Here is a 15,084-nt window from a genome sequence, read left to right as displayed (position 1 = left end):
GTCAGTCTTGCATTTACTAAGAAGCTTTTTCTCTCATGAGAACCTCTGACATCTCATGCCTTGCAGAAACGAACATTTGAACCGGAGCAAAACTACACAGACCACCATACAGTACATTAAATGCATCATCTCCAATTTCCAGTCGCAGTGTTTTTAAAACATTTTATTTATCTATACAAACGGGAAAATAGAATATTTTAATATATTGTGCATGTATGTGGAATTTTTTTCCCACAGATGTAGAATATTTGAGAGATCATTCATGTCTGATATAATCAACCAATGAAGTTTAAACTAGTTCGTTTTTAAAATGAGTTAAAACCAATTCTCGCCCAGGACAACTGGAAGCTGCTAGAGACTGGAAAATGCTAGCAGATGTTGATCAACGGCTTATTTTTGATAATGGCAGATGTTGATCAATGGCTTAGATTGCCACCACTAACCTTCGAACAGATATTGTCTTGTAGTCTGGATCAGCACGCCTTGTTCACCTGATAGAGTTAACAGTGCCATGGGAGGATGCGGTAGATGAGGCGTATGAGAGGAAGAAACTGCGGTATGCTCATCTGGCCACTGAAGCAGAACAGCGAGGATGGAGAGTCCTGGTTTATCCCGTGGAAGTGGGTTGTCGAGGATTTGTGGCACACTCTACAACCCGGTTCCTCAGAGACGTCGGATTCATTGGCCAAGAGTTGAAGTGAAGAACTTATCTGAAGCAGCAGAGAGGAGCAGCAACTGGCTGTGGTTAAGACGGAAAGATTCTGGCTGGCTGTGTACAGGCCGCCACGCTACGGAGTCTGTTGGATTATTTGTATAGTTTGCATAGTTATCAAATACAATCCCGTGTTCTGTATTTTGCGTGAATGAGGATTTGTGTTGGACAGATATTGTTGTGTTTTGCGGTAGGTAGAATGCCATACGGAACCGTTGCCACTGAACCTGCATTAACAACGACAGTGGGGCTTCGACAGCCTTAGTCAAACAGGTTGGCGCGTATGGTCGGGTTGTGGTGAGATTGTGGCGTTAGAGATTGTGGTTAGGAGATTGTGGTTAGGTCACTTCAAGGGTTTATGCCACTGAACTATGAGGAAGGAGCAACCTCAGCAGCAGGAGGGATCTCAAGCACAATAGAAAGAAAGAAACGCTGATGTAGAGGTCAGTAAGCTGGGCTGAGTTGTGTGGGGGATGGAGGGGGGTGACTCTGGGACGCCAGAATCACTGTCGAGCCCTCTTGAGGTGTCGTGGGCTAGTCGACGAAACACTGAGGACGGAAGGTGCCCACTTGAAGACCCCAGAGATGTACCCTACTCGGCTCAATCCAGACGGTTGTCATGCTGATCCGCTGGGAGACCGCACTGTGGTTGATCCCCGGAGCCAGCATCGCAGCCGTTGTGTGTGCTGACGTGCCAGGAAATATACTTCAGCCATTAACACCAGACAGAAGGATATTCACATCACCATATGGAAGGAAGCGTAAATGGATGGAGACGCATAGGTTACTGTAAAGCTACGTCTTAGTTGGTGCGTATCTTGGAGAAAGCAGAGTGCAAATCAGCATGAAGTTTTAACATCTACTCTCGTAATGGAAATCAGTGTTGTTATTTTTTAACTAAAACTAGGAAAGATTTTTTGTTAATTGAAATAAAGCGGGAACAAAAAGTAAAAAATAAATATTACATAATAAAACTTAAAATTAGACACTGAAATCGAAAAAGTTGTAGTACTAAAAATAATAATATATTAGTTTAAAATTAAAACTGAAAAAAAATAAAAATAAAAGCTAATTCAAAATATTAATTAATATTATAATAGTACTGAAATAATACTAAAAGAACATAGTTTAGAGTTAGTGGTTTGTTCAGACCTCTTTCATCATTTACTGTGGTTTCAAATCTGTATGACTTTCTCCTTTGGAACATATAAAAAATAAATAAATAAAAAATCCCCATACAATGAAAGTCATTGGGTCTAATGTTGTTCGGAGCTCAATCTTGTTCAGAATATCTTCTTTTATGTTCCACAGAAAGGAATGTCATACGGGTTTGAAACAACATGAAGGTGTTTTTATATTTTTGAAATATAATTAAAAGTAATAGTAACCACTAATAAAAAACAAGTAGAATACCAAAATCTCAATGTTAATGTTTCAATAGATGCCAATCTAAAGGTTTCAGCATGAGGGCCAGGAATTTGCTTCTTGTCTTTATAAAACCAGATTGCCATATTTGGTGCCCTTGGTTTCAAGACACTTATGGTTTCTAACTATAGAGAGGCTTGAAATGGATGTCAGGCCATTATAAAATGTCTCTAAGCTAAGCTGCACTTTACAGAAATTTGAAGAATAACCACAATGAATAAAGTATGAGGTACTGAGTTCTGAATTATGGGAGAGCTCTTACCGTGACTTGCACCCCTTTCCCATTTTCATATTTGATTTATAATCTCCCTCCCTGTCTATCTCTCTAATACTCACACTCATAGTCTCACTCTCTCATGTTCGTTTCACTTCAGCTAATACTTCAGCACAATTGAATCTCTTTTTATGTGACCTATATGCATATTTTGAAAGCCCCTGGGTATGGCACAAAATCTTCTAATGCTTTTTTAAGAGAATCATTCCAATGCAATGGATTTATGAAAACTGCATTTGCTGCCTTGTTAAGACACACAGTCATCCATCTGTTAAAGTCTATCTGCTCTTGTGGATTTTGTGGATTGTCTCTCCAGGAACACGACCTTCTAGGGCGTTTATCTGACCTGAAGCAGGAGGTGAGCTGCAGAAGGAACCGGATCGCTGATCTGGACCATGAAATCCACTCGCTCAATGAGACCATCAGCACCCTGACCAAGGAGCTGGAGCTCAAAGGGAAAGAAGTTCTGCGGGTGCGCAGTGAGGCCAATATGCATATCAGGTACCAACTTTTTAAAATCTTCTGAGGATATATTATTGTTTTATGAGTTTGTTTTAACTTCTAGAATTACAGGACTGTCCGTTACGTTACGTGACTTGGCAGTAAGTGGTCATACTTATTCAGACAACCTGAAAAAAATGGGTTTGCAATTAAACTTGGCTGCAGGTACAGTTTTTTAAAATATATATATTTTTTTAAACCGATGCTACCTGACTAGAGAAAACAGAGGGAGAAGTGCTGTTGAATTCCCTTTTGCCAGATAGGTAGGAAAACTTCAACACCCATAATGCACTAAGCATGTTAGCGTCCAAGGCCACTCCCACCAGTCTGTTATGGATACGCTTGACCAGAGTCAAATACCACCTTGCTTTAGTAGGAAATACTTCTATGCAAACATTTCATAATGGTGTCGACTTGTATAGTTCCCGGGTGCAAGAATTCAAAGAGTAAACATTTAGTGGGAGTGATTTACTTTCGGTTTCCAGTGAAGGATCCAGCATGGTGTAGGCAGCGGCTAAAGGGTTTAAAGAATCGTAAATATGGAGAGAACGCTGCTACGGAAAATCTGAAAAACCTCCGTATTTGTTAACATTTCAAACTGGATGACCATGAACGCAGTGTTTTAAGCTAAATGGAGGGGAACAACTGAAAGAGACTGCCACTTTCACGAAAAGCCCTGGAGTTGTCAAACTAAATGTTAATTTCTCATACCAGGAAAAATGGAGACATTGTACCAATACAAAGCGGGTTGAAATTCGACGACGTTACACTTTAAGACAAAAGTTAAGCATTAGACTTTCTTCTTAACCTCCAACTTATTTTAAATCCCCAAAGGTCAGATGTTGAATGAATTTATTAGGTTGTTTCAAATATTTAGCATTACAACATAACACATGTAATACATATTATAATTACTGAAGTGACAACCATGATTAATAATGTAAACAATGGTTATGCGTGACATGACTTTTTTTGCGGAATTCAAAATGCAGTTGCAACTCTTCAAAAACGGCAAGAACCTCCATACAATCAGATAACACCAGATAAAGATGTTCTGGTAACGCTTCCTTTTACAGTCCTGTTACCCATGTACATACTATGTACTTATTATAGTAATTACAATTACTGGGTAATAACTAGGTACTACCCCTGAACTTACCCCTGAACCTACCCCTAACCCATGTACTTACCTTATATTAGCCAGTACTTTCTAGGTAAGTACACGTAAGTTCTGTACTGTAAAAGGAAGCGTTTCTTAAAGGTGCTATATGTATTTTTTAGCGGCCTCTATCGGTGATGTTTCAGATTGCAACCAATTTTTACAAGAGCGCTCGTGCTCTTGCGCGTGCTCGAACACAAGAGCGACCACTCATGGTACCGGCCGGCCACACTGAGACTTTCAACACACCGGAGAAAGCATCACACAACATGCTGGAAACTAATGTAAACTCCCACTTACAATAATAGACTACTTTTATCAGTTTGACGTTGAACTAATGCTCCATGCTCGTACCATTATAACGTTACATTGACTGCATTTAGCCGACATGTGGTGTTAGCATAATAAGGCATTTCACTAACTATTCGTGTATCTTTCACAATCAGCAATGTCAACATAGGTGAATGTATAATATGATAACAAAAATAGTTAGTGAACTAGACTGAACAATTTCAGTGTAACAGTAAGATCGTAGGAAGTGACATTAATGTACTGAACATGTCTGAAAATTATAAACAATATGATAGTAGTGGGATGAGTGACGTTAGACAGTAGATCTAGTACATAAAATAAAAGTTACATCCTAAAGCACCCACTTTTTGTTATCCTGGAACAGTCTTTTGTATTCATTTCATGTCTCATGTCATGTATTGAGCCTTGCCATTTCATTACAGTTTACCATTACTTATTTCAGCATATCTGAAAACTTGTAATTTATCACAATAAAAATAGCGGAGGTCTCTCCATAATTCAAACGCTCTGCCGATGTTGATCCGTGTTTTCGTCCTAAGTCGATCCGATTCACGTTTTGCCTGACGAGCTTCAGCAGATACATTTTTGTTTTGTTTTTTATATTTATGTGGAGTTTGTGTTGGAGTCTGTGTTGTGCTGGAGGCAGGTCGTTTTTGGGTGTTATCAGACTCCATGTCGTTAGCTGCAGTGCCGTCGCATAGACTGTATATAAAAAGAAAAGAGGCTCGGGAGCGCGCATGCACGTCACATCCGATGGATTTTGCAGAAAATCCGACCCGGAGACTTCACATAGAAATAGGAATACTTGTCACAGTGTCTGTTGTGTTTCCACTGGGTGTCCACTAGATGTCTCCTTCCTGTCTCCATTCATCCTGGAACCACATTTCCAATAATCCTTGTTTGTTCCCATCACTTGTGATTGCACCCAGCTGTTCCCATTTATGTTGTTAGTGTCTGTGCATAAATACCTTGTCTGTGTTAGTTCATGTCACGGAGTCATTATTGTATGTCACTCGTCTACGCTAAGGTCTGGTTTCAAGTTTGTTCTCGTTTTTGTTCTTGCTTGTTTTGTTTATTTGTTTGCTGACTGATTAAATGGTTTTCGACACTGGCATGGATGACTACGATTCTGATTATTTGGACTTTGACTCTTGCATGGATGATGATTATTTGGATTGCCCTGATTACCATGTTGCTGCGTTTGGATCCACCCATTTCTCCGCTAGCGATCGTGACAGAATGACTCCGTCCGCAAATGGATCCAGCAGCATAAACATTTTGCAGGCTTTTGCGTTTGTGGTCCGTCAAAGGGAGGAGGCCACGACGCTCAGGTTTCCTAAAGATCTTTCGTTCAACGACAGAGAGTCTTTTAGAGGAGAGCGTCTGGCCAGATTTCCGGGGACCCGTGGAGCTCGCAGAGGAGGAAGTACTAGAGGTGAGCCCCGGACCCAGTCTATACTTCGGTCCTCCTTCGACCATGGTCCGGTGATGCGCAGCCCAGAACACCCTTTGCCGCGGGTCCTGTCCCGTCCTGAACCCGCACTTCACCAGCGGAAATGGCGGAGGAGGAGGAAGACCCCTAGCCTCTCCAAAGACCCGGAGGCCGTGTCCCAGCAGCCCGCCGCTTTTCTGGAGGCTGATTCGGAGATGGTTCACGTCCCGTCTGCCCAGCCAGAGACTGTTCACGTCACGCCTGCCCAGCCAGAGACTGTTCACGTCCCGTCTGCCCAGCCAGAGACTGTTCACGTCACGTCTGCCCAGCCAGAGACTGTTCACGTCCCGTCTGCCCAGCCAGAGACTGTTCACGTCACGCCTGCCCAGTCAGAGACTGTTCACGTCACGTCTGCCCAGCCAGAGACTGTTCACGTCCCGTCTGCCCAGCCAGAGACTGTTCACGTCACGTCTGCCCAGCCAGAGACTGTTCACGTCACGTCTGCCCAGCCAGAGACTGTTCACGTCCCGCCTGCCCAGCGAGAGACTGTTCACGTCCCGCCTGCCCAGCGAGAGACTGTTCACGTCCCGTCTGCCCAGCGAGAGACTGTTCACGTCCCGTCTGCCCAGTCAGAGACGGATCAGGAAATACCCTTTCTCGCAGCCGGGGGTCTACTGAGGGACTATTTGGAGCGTTTGGCTCGGATACTGGACATGCCTGTGTTCACTTTTCCAGAGCCGGAGCCAGTGCCTGATCCAGAGCCGGAGCCGGAGCCAGTGCCCATTCCAGAGCCGGAGCCGGAGCCAGTGCCCGTTCCAGAGCCAGACCCGGAGCCAGTGCCCGTTCCAGAGCCGGAGCCAGTGCCCGTTCCAGAGCCGGAGCCAGTGCCCGTTCCAGAGCCGGAGCCAGTGCCCGTTCCAGAGCCGGAGCCAGTGCCCGTTCCAGAGCCGGAGCCGGAGCCAGTGCCGGAGCCGGAGCCAGTGCCCGTTCCAGAGCCGGAGCCGGAGCCAGTGCCGGAGCCGGAGCCAGTGCCCGTTCCAGAGCCGGAGCCGGAGCCAGTGCCCGTTCCAGAGCCAGAGCCAGTGCCCATTCCAGAGCCGGAGCCGGAGCCAGTGCCCATTCCAGAGCAGGAGCCAGTGCCCTTTCCAGAGCAGGAGCCAGTGCCCTTTCCAGAGCAGGAGCCAGTGCCCTTTCCAGAGCAGGCACTGAAAGGGCAGGAGCCAGTGCCCTTTCCAGAGCAGGAGCCAGTGCCTGTTCCAGAGCAGGAGCCAGTGTTTGTTTCTGTGTTTGTGTCTGTTCTTGTGGCTGTTACAATTTTAGTGTCTGTTCCTGAGCCGGAGCCAGTGTCTGTTCCTGAGCCGGAGCCGGTGTCTGTTCCTGAGCCGGAGCCAGTGTCTGTTCCTGAGCCTGTTCCAGTGTCCCCAGACAGGATGGCCGCCGCCGGGTCGGAGTCTGTTGCATTTCCTGAGCCGGTGTCTGTTGCTGTTCCTGAGCCGGTGTCTGTTGCTGTTCGTGAGCCGGTGTCTGTGGCTGTTCCTGAGCCGGTGTCTGTTGCTGTTCCTGAGCCGGTGTCTGTTGCTGTTCCTGAGCCGGTGTCTGTTGCTGTTCCTGAGCCGGGTTCTGTTGCTGTTCCTGAGCTGGGTTCTGTTGCTGTTCCTGAGCTGGGTTCTGTTGCTGTTCCTGAGCCGGGTTCTGTTCCTGTGCCGTGGTCGCCTTGGTCGTCTCCGCCGTGGCCGCCTGAGGCGTCTTCACTGCCGTGGCAGCTCGAAGGGCCTGCCCCGTTCCGGCCGCCGGCACAGCCGGATCCGCCCTGGCCGCCTGCACAGCCGGATCCGCCCTGGCCGCCCGATGGGTCGTCTCCGCCCTGGCCGCCCGATGGGTCTTCACCGCCCTGGCCGCCCGATGGGTCTTCACCGCCCTGGCCGCCCGAGGGGTCTTCACCGCCTTGGCTGCCCGATGGACGGTCTGTTCCACCCTGGCCACCTGAAGGGTCGTCTCCGCCCAGGCCGCCCGATGAACTGTCATCCCCTGTGTCCATTCCCTCCCATGGTCCTGGCCCTCCACCCCTCCCCCTGATTCCCCACAGTTCCGCCTCCCTCCTGGACTTTTGTCGAGTTGTTTTTTTTGTTTTGTTTTTTGTCATGGAGCGTCTGGTAGCCGCTCCATAGAGGGGGGGTTATGTCACAGTGTCTGTTGTGTTTCCACTGGGTGTCCACTAGATGTCTCCTTCCTGTCTCCATTCATCCTGGAACCACATTTCCAATAATCCTTGTTTGTTCCCATCACTTGTGATTGCACCCAGCTGTTCCCATTTATGTTGTTAGTGTCTGTGCATAAATACCTTGTCTGTGTTAGTTCATGTCACGGAGTCATTATTGTATGTCACTCGTCTACGCTAAGGTCTGGTTTCAAGTTTGTTCTCGTTTTTGTTCTTGCTTGTTTTGTTTATTTGTTCGCTGACTGATTAAATGGTTTTCGACACTGGCATGGATGACTACGATTCTGATTATTTGGACTTTGACTCTTGCATGGATGATGATTATTTGGATTGCCCTGATTACCATGTTGCTGCGTTTGGATCCACCCATTTCTCCGCTAGCGATCGTGACAATACTGGCCTTCAGAGGTAATAGCAAAACCCGACAAGTGGATCATTGTAATGTGTGATTACAACCCCTTCACACACAGACAATAAAAAAAGGATTCATTTTAGAAGAAAAGTTACATTTAGCACCTTTAAGGAAATATTTGAGAACTTAAGAATTTCAAGAATTGTAAAACTGAGAAGTTTTTCCTTTGAGTTTTCCGCGTACAGACGACACCATTATCAAAACGATCCCCATTCACACGGATCCGCGAAAACGACTAAAAGCGCTTTATTCTGCTGCCAGGCCATAAAATGGCGATGAAACACTATAGACTGAACATGTACCTGTAATATGCATGTGCATGATGTCATTGTCTTCAGAGATTCTCGTTTTTATTGTTTACACGGAGGCCATTTTCAAAAACGTGCACTTTGAAAACTGTTTTCCAAAGTTTGCGTTTTCAGGCACCCAAACCTCCGTTGTCATGTAAACGAACGGCAAAAACTCATTAAAAGTCTTCCGTTTTTAGTTAAAAACTGGAGTTTGTGTCTTAGTTTGTTTCTCTTCAGTTACCTGTTTCAATGGACATTCATTAACGTGCACACCTGTCTGTAGTTGGTTCATCATCACTGTGTATTTAAGTTCCTCTTGGATTTAGGCCTACCGGTAACAGTGCGCAGTAGTTAAACAACAAGTCTAGGCTACTAGTGAGTCTCCGGGATGAGTCTGCCCGAAAATGTTTTTCGAGATCGCCCAAAATGTCCGGGATTCGACTTTTGTGTTCTACAGTCGCCATTCATTATGTTTACTGTGGCGAGCAGGACGAGGCTAGGGCCGCGGGAGGACGGCGCGAGGCCGGTGGCGTGATTACCGATGAGCGACACCTGTGAGACGCACCGGTCGCGTATCTCTCACGGAGGAGCGGGAATTTTCTTAGCAATGTTAAAACGCACATCAACCGATCACTTGTTTATTGTTCATGTAAACACTACATTCAGATTCACCAATCGGAATGAATTCAGTTAGATTGAAACAAAAGGTGTGCATGTAAACAATGAATGGCGACTGCAGAAAGCAAAAGCTGAATCCCGGACATCGACGGCCGGACATGTCCGGCAAAAAGAGGATGGTAAACCCTACTACTCAGCTTTCTCCACAGAACAAGAGCCTGCTAGCTTAGCTTCCAAAAAAAGATGGCTGACACTGTGTACATTCTGTGAGTGAGATCCATAGACAGTATAAGAAGTGGACAGAGCCATCTCATTGGAACTCAGTTGAGACAGTTGAAGCCCATTTTTAGCGATTTTTGAGCACTTCCGTTCCTGACGCGCAGACTCAAACCGACTTAAACTAAGCTTGATGACGTGAGCAACCTGTGTGACAGACGTTAATCTTCTAGTAGCTGTGCGTGAAAATTGCCAACGTTAATCTTGCAGAGACGGGGAACTTGAGCAAAGAGTTCTTTGGGGCGTGAGTGAGCAGGAGTAAGTATTCCGTTGCTTTTATGGACTCATTATCTATGGGCTTCTCCCTTGACGGGACGTCCCCCCGATTGCCTGCGAGCTTCTCCTCCTGTCTGTACGGTAATTTCTGTACAGCGCGACAGAGAGTCGAGTGGTTATGACGCAATCGTTAGCCTATTTTTTACTAAATCTGTTTCTACGGGGCCATACTGTAACATAGAAGGTAATGGAGCCCTTTATACATTGTCGTGTTTCTTTAGAAATAAATAATGGACAAATGGAGTCTTTAAACGCCTCAGATGTAAAGTTATTCGCTGTCAAAGTGACGCCAAAATGAATGGGAGTCAATGGAAATGCTAACGCAAGTGAAGTTCTGCTACAACATGGCGGCACCCGGCCGGCTTCAACTTCCGGTCGATGGATTACCCCCTTGGTGAGATCCCACCCTCTATGGGCGGGTTGAGAACATGCGGAACAGCTCCTACTACTGGCTGTAGTCTTTAGCCTCTGGCCAAAAAATCCTCCGATGACGCAAAATGACGATTTTTGCGTCATCGGAGGATTTTTTCCAGACAAAAAATACATAAATCTCTCGTCTCAGGGGGATATGAGGGTGGAAAGCATGGTAATTCGAAAATACTACAGGTTTTCTACTAATACAAAGCTTAATGCTAAATCCTGAAGTATCCCTTTAAGGTTAGAGTACAAACGGTGAACATTACCGTTATTCCAGTTTTTAATACCCTCATTCTATGCAAAAGCGAGCAACAGACATCTTCTGCGTGTGCACAATCTTTTTTGGCTTTCATGAGCTATTAAATTATAAAATCCTAAAGGTCAGTCTAGCTGAAACAGAAGCTAATTTAATATGAGAGGAAAGCGGATGGAGCTGCTTCCCACGCAGGAGCCCAATGCCTTCAGGCAAAGCTCTCTTCGCTTGATATGCATTCTTCTGTTCCGACTGTATAGAAGTATCAAGGTCAGTGGAGGTGTCTAGCTGATACAAACAAACACATTTCCTTTGGTTTCATTCAAACGAGGATCTAATTTATGGCACATGAAAAGAAGAGTTTCTTTGGGGAACTGAGGGAATTTGTTCTAATAAATAATGGAGTTTTGTTTGTATCTGAGGATAGAGCGAAATAGACTTGAATATATTTGTTGCCCACCATATTTTCTCTATTAGAAAAATCATTTTGATAATCTTTCAGTGAACCGTTCTTAAAAGTCGTCTTGGTGTAAAGAACATTTACTATAAAGACCTTATGGAAAGGTTCCATGGATGTTAAAGGTTCTTCATGGAACCATAGATCCCAATAAAGAACCTTTATTTATAAGAGTGTGTATGTATACACCATTTTGCATGTGTTAAAGGGTTTTGTTTCTACATAGGGCTCACGAACAGGATCTCTCTAAGCGGCTCGAGAGGGAGATCGACGAGCTGAACGCTTCTCATAACAGAGAAACCCAGATCATGCTGTCAGATTTTAACAAAGCTCAGGAGCTGCTAAAAGACAAGATCTCAGCTCTGCAGATTCTGTGAGTCCCTTTATCTCAGTTACAGATTGAATATCTAATTAAATTGAATTTCAAAACACATCATTTTAATGTAATATCCTTGTGAATATTTCAGAAGCAAAGACAGCTAGATGAATCACTTTTGCTCTGTTCCAAAACCAAGCGAGCTGCCTTGCTGTCTAGTACAGTGTAGGTCTTCTAAGGCTAAAATTTTACCTCAAACGTAATTGCTTTACATGAGATCACTTCAGTACTTCACACATGAAGTTCTAAGTATTGTTGATACTTACTATAGTATTTAACCATTAGCTTAGCAGCATGCTACCTCCAAATCATGCCTTAGATTTTTAAGTCCAATCAACTTGGCTATTTAAGTCATTTCAACTTAAATTACATTAAACTGACTTTAAAAAATGAGTTGAATCTTGTATAACTTCTTAACTTATTTTGATGAGTTAAAGTTATGTAAAAAAAAAATGTATGACTTATTGGTCATATAATTTTTTATAGGAACAGATAGGGTCACTTTTGGCCCACAAACGATGGACGTTTTGATTGCATTAGAGTCTGATGTTAGCATGTTGCTTGGCATACAAAAATACATAACTTATCAAATATTATGTTTAAGTAGATTGAACTGTTGCCAGAAGTACCTGAGCATTTTGGCTTGGAGGGCAGCTTGCTAGGTTTAATGCCAGAGCCATTGTTTTTACTGCAGTATAATTGTTAATGTGTATATGTGCGGGGTGAGCAGGTTGGAAGGTACGGAGGAGAAGTTCAGGAATAGAGAAAGCCGACCGGAGGACCTCCAGGTGATTGCTGATCTCAGAGAAATGGTGTCTGAGAGAGAAACCCTGGTCAAGAAGCTTGTGGTAAGTGTGCACAGCAATGGGTCGCAGAGGTGATATGTGTATTACTGTACTACTTCATATGGTGGGGGGGGGGGGTTTGTCCCAAAAGCATTAAGTGTCTTCAGACAAAAGTCAATATCAGTTTATTGACTTTTCTGCACAGGGCCTTTCGGTCTGACTGTGCCTCCTTTGTTCCAGGATGACAAGAAGTTTTATCAACTGGAGCTGGTGAATCGAGAGCCTGGCTTCAACAAGGTGTTCAACACCAATCCCAATGTCGGGGTCATAAACCCCCTTATAAAGGTTAGAGAGAGATACAGCCACACTGATAAAAGAGTACCACATAAACTGGATTTGATCTGATAGTAAAAAAAGCACAAACCATAAACCTTTTTAAAAGCACTCCATCTATACAGTTCATGGAATCCATGAATATAATAAATGAAAACTTCAAAGGTTTTGCCAAATGGGAAGTGTATTTTACACAGGTACCGCTGGAATGGGATGTTCTGCAGAGACTATTTATAGCCTTCTACTGTTCTTTTAGTTGGTCTAACTTTTTCTTTCTGTTGCATTAGTTGTGTTTGTGCATTTGTCATTGTCTGTGTCTTATATCCATGTTCAAACATCAAGTTCTACCCTGCTTTCCAAGTCATAAGCTCTGTTCCAAAATCTAATGTGCTTCCAACATAGGCAGCATCCATCCTAAACGAGATAAAACATTAAAAATGATCCATTCAGAGCACTCTACAAATCTACTCATCACACAAAAATTGTTCCGCACAGGAGATCTATGAATTTTTATTTTTTAAATCTTACCCCAAACTTCTGAATGATTAAAAGTTAATTATGCTTACCATGAAGGCTGCATTTATTTGATCTAAATACAGTAAAACAGTAACATTGTGAAATGGTATTACAGTTTAAAATAACTGTTTTCTATTTTAATATATTTTAAAATGCAATTTATTTGTGATGACAGGTGAATTTTCAGCATCATTACGCCAGTCTTCAGTGTCACATGATCCTTCAGAAATCATGCTAATATGCTGATTTGCTGCTCAAGAAACATTTCTTCTTATTATCAATGTTGAAAACAGTTGTGCTGCTTAATATTTTGTGGAAATCCATGATACAGATATATAGATTATTTATAACAGCAGGATTTTAATTACATCAAACTATTTTGTTCTATTTTCCACCAATACTTTTTGTATTTAATGAAACATAAGTCTATTTATAATAAACATTTAGTTCACCTAATCCACCATCTTATTTTTTATTTTATTTTTATTTGACACACACTTTAGCAATTTGTGTGTTTCTTTGGGAATCAAACCCATGACATTGGTACTAGTGCCAACAGTAAAACTACACAAACTGATTCATTTAATAGTTATCAAATTTGAGCAAAATTGGTTAACTTACCTTACATGTGATGCCTTAAAATGCCGTCCAGTTGGGTAGCTCACTAAGTTTTGTAACAGGGCTATAATCTGTCATTCCTGTCCACATTCAAAATGATGTCCATTACCTTGTCATCATTTAGCTTGAAGCTACAGTTCGCCACAATCCCTTTCTGTGTGTGTCCTTTTAATGTAGCATAAGTATAGAAAACCTGCGAACAGTTTCGCCAGCTCTCCGAACCTAAGCGTTGTTGGGGCAGAAGGGATGGCGGGCGTCTCCGTCCCGCCTGCTTGCCTAGAGTCTGTCCCCAACTCCCCCATTCACCACCATGAGCTCAGGTCTAACAAACCTCAGCCCCCTCCAACTGACTCCACCCGGAGGTGAGATTGTCCTCACGAGAGACATGCTTAAACCACAGAACTGTCTTGCCATTGGTCGGATCACACAGTCTCAGTCCTGTCCTGCAGTAATGGTAGACAAACCGTCAGTGTTGTGTTGATTAGACGTTTTAATACGAGAACACGGCCATTTGTGTCCAGAGTGAATTGTGGGTATGCTCATCTCACTCTTTAATGCATCTTGCCGGTGAAAGGCACACATTAAAAATGTTTGTATTTTATGCTACTTTGTGTGCATGATCAATTGTGCGTAGCAATTCTGTTTCAATGTCCTTATTGAGTCAAGTTTGGCAAGAATATTATCACAAATCGGACTGAGAGTTCACGTAAACTGTGTGTGATCACACAATGGCATTGGAATGTCAACGCGAGCATGCGGTTGATGTCATCACGTCATCACATAGCAGTCACGAGTATGGCTCCGCCCATTAGCTGTACTCCGCCCTTCACATCTCATGCATTTTGTTGTTTTGTGGTTTTAAAATGAGCTATTCAAATGATGAACAGCTATTCCTGGTATTTCTGTCCATGTTAAAATCAGGCATAGGAACATGTTGTACACAGCTGAGAGACGGGAGATAATATTAGAGCGTTTCTGGTAGAGGGGCATATTTTATTTATTATTTATAAGGAAACGGTTCAGCATGGCGCCTGTGATTCTTTGATGCTTGAACAAGGAGGGCAGTTTCCTATTGGTCAAGAGACACTGCACTGTGTGCTGTGGTAGTTACAGATGTCAAATTTTAGGATTATTCTTGATGTCACCAAAAAAGCAAAGGTCTATACTAGTTATGATTACTATATGGAAATAATGTAAATACACATATACAGTGGCCACCAAAAGTATTTAGACTCTTATAACAATTGGATGTATTGCCACACTTTTAACTGTCTGAATGTGATTACAGATGAGAAATATGAAATTATAGTTTTTTTTACAATATTTTTCTGAAATAGTATATGCAATTTCTTTTAACCCAAAGTCAAGGTGATTTTAAAGAATGTATTTAATATGGCCTATTTGTGTCTTATTTTGTGTGGCGC

General features: G+C 43.3%; 1 protein-coding gene across 1 annotated transcript in view; it reads left to right on the top strand.

Moving 5' to 3' along the window:
- Positions 1 to 14,238, top strand: part of fam184aa (family with sequence similarity 184 member Aa) — a 66,796-nt gene extending 52,558 nt beyond the window's left edge. The window contains exons 13-17 of the mRNA XM_056267178.1: positions 2,728 to 2,912; positions 11,259 to 11,405; positions 12,139 to 12,256; positions 12,434 to 12,538; positions 13,838 to 14,238. Coding sequence (XP_056123153.1) covers positions 2,728 to 2,912; positions 11,259 to 11,405; positions 12,139 to 12,256; positions 12,434 to 12,538; positions 13,838 to 14,026 — 744 coding nt within the window. The 3' untranslated portion in view covers positions 14,027 to 14,238. The remainder of the gene's footprint in view (positions 1 to 2,727; positions 2,913 to 11,258; positions 11,406 to 12,138; positions 12,257 to 12,433; positions 12,539 to 13,837) is intronic.
- Positions 14,239 to 15,084: the final 846 nt, after the last annotated feature.

This window comes from Rhinichthys klamathensis, unplaced genomic scaffold (assembly GCF_029890125.1).
Source record: "Rhinichthys klamathensis goyatoka isolate OS25496 unplaced genomic scaffold, OSU_Roscu_1.1 h1tg000256l_1, whole genome shotgun sequence".
In the NCBI taxonomy this organism is placed as follows: domain Eukaryota; kingdom Metazoa; phylum Chordata; class Actinopteri; order Cypriniformes; family Leuciscidae; genus Rhinichthys; species Rhinichthys klamathensis.
This window is presented reverse-complemented; position numbering and strand designations above follow the sequence as displayed.